This window comes from Salmo trutta, chromosome 25 (genome assembly GCF_901001165.1).
Source record: "Salmo trutta chromosome 25, fSalTru1.1, whole genome shotgun sequence".
NCBI lineage: Eukaryota > Metazoa > Chordata > Actinopteri > Salmoniformes > Salmonidae > Salmo > Salmo trutta.
Window position 1 is genome coordinate 31,262,452 of NC_042981.1, and position 7,078 is coordinate 31,269,529.

The 7,078-nt window shown below is 41.6% G+C and overlaps 1 protein-coding gene across 3 annotated transcripts; it reads right to left on the reverse strand.

Annotated features, from left to right (window-relative positions):
- Positions 1 to 240: 240 nt before the first annotated feature.
- On the reverse strand, positions 241 to 6,495 carry ccdc28b (coiled-coil domain containing 28B). 3 transcript variants are annotated; one of them, XM_029713675.1, is made up of 6 exons: positions 6,278 to 6,495; positions 4,222 to 4,522; positions 3,914 to 4,083; positions 3,605 to 3,759; positions 2,534 to 2,556; positions 241 to 2,395 (listed from the first exon to the last, which is right to left on the reverse strand). In XM_029713675.1, exons 2-6 carry the CDS (start codon positions 4,458 to 4,460, stop codon positions 2,341 to 2,343), a joined length of 642 nt encoding a protein of 213 aa, XP_029569535.1. In that variant the 5' UTR covers positions 4,461 to 4,522; positions 6,278 to 6,495; the 3' UTR covers positions 241 to 2,340. The 3 variants fall into 3 exon arrangements, with proteins under 3 accessions (XP_029569535.1, XP_029569536.1, XP_029569534.1); XM_029713676.1 differs by having other exon boundaries at positions 4,222 to 4,583; XM_029713674.1 differs by having other exon boundaries at positions 4,222 to 4,602.
- Positions 6,496 to 7,078: the final 583 nt, after the last annotated feature.

Below are 7,078 nucleotides of genomic sequence, written 5' to 3' on the forward strand. Positions count from 1 at the left end.
TTATGCCTAAAAATGAGTGAGAATAACTTCATCGTGAGGAAAACCACTTGCCTGCTTATACTATCATTGTAATGCGTCAGTGTGGCTGGCCTTGTTGCCTCGTGTCCCCCAAAGGGAAAAAAGAGGATAACGTGTGTGCCTGGTCTTTAACAATCTTGAGGAAGATGGCGCTGTAAGGTAAGGATCTATTTCAATCACCACATGCAAGACTGAGCATCTGAGTCAGTTAAAACAAGACTACTGTCACTGATTTGCTTTTATTTACAAGTAAATAAATACAATTAGTTTTGCAGGGGTTAAATGACAAAGTTAGGGCCCTGTGTTTTGGGCTTTCATGTCACATGACCTAGATTTTAACCTTTATTTTAAGCATTTTCCAGAAATGTAAGCAATTGTCTAAAGATGGTGCTGGACCATCTGACATATAAAGAGAAGGGGACCTTTTGTTAAATCTTTAAAAAATACAGAGGTGTAGTAATTACGTTGATTCGTTTTGCAACAAAACCGTTTACTCCAAACGGAAAATGCAAATGAGAGTTTCTATTGGACAGGTAGGTCCCTCCCCGTTTTATTCCGTTTGGTTCCTAAACCGTAAAACTATTTCTGTAATGAATACACCCCTGGTCATGTGACAAAATTGCGCAAAACACATGGCCTTAATAGCAAAGCAAAAGACAAGATTGTATAAAATGTCAAGTTCCTTGAGAAGGTAGTTCTCATTGACAGATATGTAACAGGGTCCTAGTAGTCAGAAGCTACAGTTCTTATAGGACTCAGGTCCAGGCCATATTGGAAAAAGAGGTAGGCTTGGCAAGGTGAAGTAAAACAAAGGTGCCGTATCTTACACTTCTAATGGACCAAAGAAAGTTACTCTCTGGTCCCATACACACTACATGCAGAACTTTTAAAACCAATGACACATTAATCATCTTAGAAATGAGTAGAAGATCTAGGCATACTAGTTTGGTTTAGAGTTTAGCAACTTGTATGAAAATCACAGCAAATGGAGAGCAGCTGCCTTGTGAAAATGATGCTAATTGGTTTCTAACATGAAGAGTTTAAACTACTTTGCAAAAAATTAAGTCCCAAAATGACCTGACTAGTACAACTCTTTGGACTCAACCCGAGACATACTGCATAATGTTCTTTGAATGTAGTATCTTCTTGCAGTGTGTGTGTTTCTACAACATCTTCTCTTCATACACATGCATCAGATGTTCGCACCCACAATTTCATTGTACATCTACCATTCGTAGATAAGGGTAAATAGCCATGGCCTGTTTGTCCATCCGTTTTACAGCATTGCAGTGGCTGGTTGGGCTGTTGTGCTTTGGAGGGTTGCTACTGCTGAGCCTCAAATGCCTGAATATTCTAAGCTAAAGCAGCTCAGTGCCAATGCAGAGTCAGCAAGTTTCATTACACCTTGGTTGAACAATTTCTTGACATAGCTGTGAGAAAATGTCCAGTTTGGGAAACTACAATGACATTTTCACACTGTAGTAATCAATTTTAGACATTACCTCACATATTTCAATTTCACCAAAATATACCATTTATCACTGTTCAAGTACTCTCTTCTCCTTTATAAAGCATAACAGATTTATAAACATTGTATTTCTAAACACCACATCCAGTGTGTCCCTCCTAATCATAATAAATGTTTTGCTAGAAGGTATTAAACTCAGGACGAACATCCCAAGGTGCTGAGCTGACCCACAGTGACTGACAGCATGGGCTAACGTTCTTTTTGCTACAGTTGATTATATGGCTGTGTACATATATTTAGCAATCAAAGATATATAACGATGTCCTTAATTTCAGTAAAGACATGATCATATGACGATGAATGAGAAAATGCACAATATCAATATCAATGCCTAACATTACAGCAAATGTTCTCCTTTATATCATAAAGTATGTGTGCCTCTGAAACAGGGAGTTGGATAAAGATGGTGGATATCTTGTCTCCTTTACAGATGTTCACACACACACAAATAACAGGATTCATTAGCATATCCTGCCGCTGCACTCTATACAAGTATACGTTCAAAGGCTATTCTTTAACTTTCGGAATATTCCTTGACAAAAGATGTAGGCTAAAGCACAGTGCAATAACTAAAATAAGCAGAACTTGTGCTATGAATGTGGAGTACTTATCGCCCGATCACAGTTGATGTGCTTGACAGTTGACACCTGATTGAATCAATCATATACAAATCATGATTTAATCAGGGGCTTTATTTGGCCCAGTTTTGGTGCTAAGGCAGTTGGATCAACATCATGGCAACCTTTCCTCGTCGTCGTGGGAAGATGAGCAATCTGTCATCCTGATCTCCCTCGTCAAGGTCCAGACGTCTTGGGCAGGTCCTGGTTTTCAGCCAGGTGTAGTTTTTGTCTGGACACAGGTACATTAAGGAATCCAACACAGACACGTTAAGGATTTAAGCTAAATATAGATGATTCAAAGCCAGTGTTTTCCCAGGTGAGCCAGCTGAATCCCAGAGATTATGAGACAACTTTTAGAAAAGGATACATTGAGCTGCTGAGTTCCTCCAGCTGATGGGGAAATGAGGAACATGATCAGATTATGTAGTCCCACGTTGAGGTAATCGGAGTCAAAATTCATTAGATAGAAGCATAGACTTACACAACAATAGCCTACAGAATGTTAGATCAATATTCAACATCATTTCACCACATCAATCATTGTATCACTCTTAGTAAGCCCTAAATAAACCCATATTATTAAATTAAATTCTTCTAGCTAATCTACACAGTGAAAATGTCATTTCACAGCCCATCTGTTTTGCTGCTACATTATTCTTTGCTGCTATGGCTACAGAGTATTCTTGGCACCCATATCTCTAATGAGCTGAATGGCTTTCACACCCCCCCACACCACAGCAGTGGATGCTAGAAATCAAACTAACAATAGACACATTTGACATTTTGGGCCGAAGGTCAAATTGTCTCTGGTCTGTCGTTCTCAATGTTTGCTGCCACTCCACAGCCAACTACTGTGTACCTGGATAGTATGTGAAAAGCATGTATTATTAATTATCACATCTTTGGACTAGATGTTGTCCAAAAGACAGCAGTGTGCTGGAGGGAAAATATGACTCAAGAGCATCTGCTTAGGATGTAAACAATGTATGGGAATAACCATATTCTGTGTATTTAAAAACAGCATGTAAATAACCCTTGCACTTGACTACAGTGTGGCTCAATATGACTCTACCCACTGGGCACAGACTTCAGTTCAACGTCTAGTTTTGATGTACATTCGATTGAGTTTTCAACTAACGTGAATTCATTGCGAAATCAACAAAACATGTCACGTCATTGGATTTAGTTTGTTTGTTGAAAAATAGACGAAATTCCCTTGCGTTAATTACTTTTTTCCCCAAATCCAATCAGTTTCCACGTTGATTCAACGTCATCAAATCACATTTTTTGTTGAAATTATGTGTAAACAATGTTGATTCAACCAGTTTTTGCCCAATGGACATGTTCTGGGTAAGGACATAAATGTGGTGAGCTGTGTACTACAGTGTGAGTAAATCATTGATTGAGTACTGTAGAGAGTGTTAAGTTAGGTGCTTACATTGCAGAGCAGGTGCTCCAGGTTGTGGTCAGAGGCACACTTCCTCTTGTCCTCTGACAGCTCCTCCACATGGCTGTCCAGGCTGAAGTGTAGCCGTGCAAGCTTCTCCTGCATTTCACGCACATGCTCCAGCTGCTCAAAGGAGCAAACCTTCCCTGAGAGGACACAGCAAGCGTCATTCACACATCTGTCGAAGGGACATAACTTCATACGTGACCATGGTACTATGGCACAATGTCAAACAAATGGCTGCGTTTCCACTGCGTAACTGTGTCTCAGTATTCACTGGGTGGTCCATGGTCATCTTACCAAAAGCCTGCAGTTTTCCGGAGTGGAAGTCATTGAGCAGGTTGAGGAGGCCTCCCTCCATCTCTCTCACATCAGACACATCCGTGAGAAAGGAGTGCTGCAGCGGGGAGGACTGGGCCATCTTACTGGGCCCTGCTGGCTGGGGAGCCCTGGCCTTCTCCTTGTGAGGCCTGGTGAAGACAGACCAGACAACAGGAAATAACAGTAAACAGAACTTTTACATGAATCCATTAATCCAACCTCCAATATACATTTTGTCAATCCAACTCATTTGACTCATTAAAGTAGACGTTGGGACTGTTACAAACCTTGTGGTCTTTGGTGGAGCTGCTACGACCACACTGAGCACATCTTTGGACTGTCCTACTGCCCCAATGGACCTCTTGAACTTGCCTCTGTTTTTTGGGGAGGGGGGTTGGGGGAGGCCAAGGGAGAAGGTGGCACTCTTGCTGGAGGGGAGGACTGAGAGTTTACGGGGGTTGACCGGGGGAGGAGGGGGCTGGGGTAGAGACACTTTGGGGCTCCGCTTCTTACGCTTGTCCTCCATGGCTTGTTAGTGTGAAGTCCTCTGGGTAAGATGAGTGGACCCTGCCTGAGCTTCAGGACGTCCTGTAATAACGGTAGGAAGTCAGGCGCTAGCACTTCCACTCCCTGACAGGACTGCAGAGGGCTTGGAGGATAAACAGGGTCTAAGGAAATGCATGTTAAGTATAATGCATAACAGTTTCTCCATTGGCTGTAAGCTAGGAACATGTTAAATAATGACTAAGACGCCAAAGGGAAAGAGTGAACCACCACCCAACAACAGACATTTTACTTGGTAGACCTGCTAAATGTCAAATTGATGGCCTCCTGAGTGGCGCAGTGGTCTAAGGTACTGCATCGCAGTGTGCCACTAGAGATTCTGGGTTCGAGTCCAGGCTCTGTCGCATCCGGCCTCAACTGGGAGACCCATGGGGCGGTGCACAATTGGCCCAGTGTCGTCCGGGACAGGGACAGCCGGCAGGGCTGTCCCTGTCCCATCGCGCAATAGCGACTCCTGTGGCGGGCTGGGCACAGTGCACGCTGACACTGTCGCCTGGTGTACGGTGTTTCCTCCAGTGCATTGGTGCAGCTGGCTTCGGGTTAAGTGGACATTGTGTCAAGAAGCAGTGCGGCTTGGTTGGGTTGTGTTTCGGAGGACGCACGGCTCTCGACCTTTGCCTCTCCTGAGTCCGTACGGGTGTTGCAGTGATGAAACAAGACTATAACTACTGGACAGCATGAAATTGAGGAGAGAAAGGGCTAAAAAAATTATAAAGTAAAATTGATGTAATTCTCTCATTTCAAATGGTAGCACTTGCTGTATCTTGAATACTACCAGGCTGCTAAATTGATGCAGCCTCTTATCACTGACACAAGATCCTCTAGCAAACAACAAAGGGGTTCACTACATGAGGATTCATGGCTGGATGGCTGCCAGGGTGAATGTACCAAACCTAATATTCATCATTTGGACAAGCTTTGTAAATGCTCAAGGTGAACAAAGTCACACATCCAGGTAATATAGGCTTATGGGAAAAACAAATGATGAGGGTTCATTTTAGAACGTCTGTCCCTGTATAATATGCCTGTGTGAAACAGTTCCACTGAGGTATTTTTTAGAATACATAATGTCCTTGTAATTGGTCTGACAACATATTGCAAACAAGTCTTTCAACTGATGTAGCTGAAAACGCGTGGATAATCAATCATATTGGCAAAAATGACAGAAGTTATGTTCACAACTTTATATTACTTGGGAGTGATTAGTGAGATCTTGTAGACCTAAATTTCACTGTTACCAATACTATTGTTAACTTCAAGAAATCAGATGAATGTGTGCATCCCACAAACATATTGCTTTAAATGTATTAAAATATATTTAATTTAATAAAAGGTTTTTTAACCGATGGCTGCATGGGCAAGAGATAATGCCAGTGGATTGGACCAGAGACGTGTTTATTCTAGGACGTTGATGCGCACGGTTCTTCTTTTTATAGCCTAGCCCAAATAGTAGAACATCTCATATCCGGTTGTTGTATTAGAAATGGTTAATTCATTATTATTTCATACACTGAATAATAAAAAGGGATACAGAATAGGCTATAGCCATCCTCATCTGAACTTAAATCAGAGGACTACTGTGGTCCAAAGATGGCCACTAACCACACAGTCAACTTGATCCACCACTAAGCTTTGCAATAAATAAATTCACTCGCAATAATGTAAACTAAAATGAAAAAAGGAGTGCATTATATATAAAACATATCAATGGCGTATTTGCAGTAAACCATGTAAATGACATGAACAAATGCGTCTATCAGAAGACAATAGATCACTTACCGAGTGTATTACGCACGAAAAATCTGTCAAACGAACACCGCCTCACTTTCCCCCGAAGAATGTTTATCATCTCATACACATCTTCTTCATAACGGTTAATTCATTGAAAAAATAATACATGAGTCGTGGACAACAGCCACATAGAAAACGCGAAATAAAATCCCAGACGCGGCAATGGAGCTCAATCACCACGGAGCTATACGTCTTTATCCTGCACTTAAAGGGCCAGACACAACATTTCTTCCACTGGGAGACGATCCAATGAGCGGGAACATGCACTATAATTGTCCCATCACAACAAGTCTGAGTGGTCATGCTCATGGATGGAGAGTGCAAGCCAGATCATTTAGGTCCCATGAGCACGTTGTTGAAAGATGCTGCAGTGCATTCAATGCGGCTGTGTCAGGTGGACCTGCTTGCCAAGAAAAAAGGGTTGTATAGATTCTTTTGAAAGATAGCATTGGAAAAATACCAATACTTCAGAACAATGCCACCAGCCTGGAGTGGGTTTAGGCCCCTAGTAAAATGTTTTATTTTTCACAAGTTATTAGCAGCTTTAGAGAGCCATGTCTTCTGCAAATAGGCACATTTTTAAATAATGAGAAACAATCTGTGATATTGACACATTCTTAATGTTAATAATCATTCTTTGATTATACTGAAATAGGAATTATATTGACATTGTTGGTGAAAAGAAGTTAGAGTTGTAGGAGTGGTATGGAGCCCTCTAGTGGGAAAGAGAAGATATCAGACAGCGTGGTCAACACAATAGTTCAACCACAAAGAATCATGGGCAGAACC

Excerpts from the sequence above, each read along its gene's own strand:
- ccdc28b (XM_029713675.1), bottom strand. The coding sequence starts at position 4,460 with ATGGAGGACAAGCGTAAGAAGCGGAGCCCCAAAGTGTCTCTACCCCAG. Across the intron at positions 4,084-4,221 it reads GCTCCACCAAAGACCACAAG|GCCTCACAAGGAGAAGGCCA; the intron begins GTTTGTAACAGT and ends TGTCTTCACCAG. Across the intron at positions 2,557-3,604 it reads TGGAGCACCTGCTCTGCAAT|CTGGAGGAACTCAGCAGCTC; the intron begins GTAAGCACCTAA and ends TTTCCCCATCAG.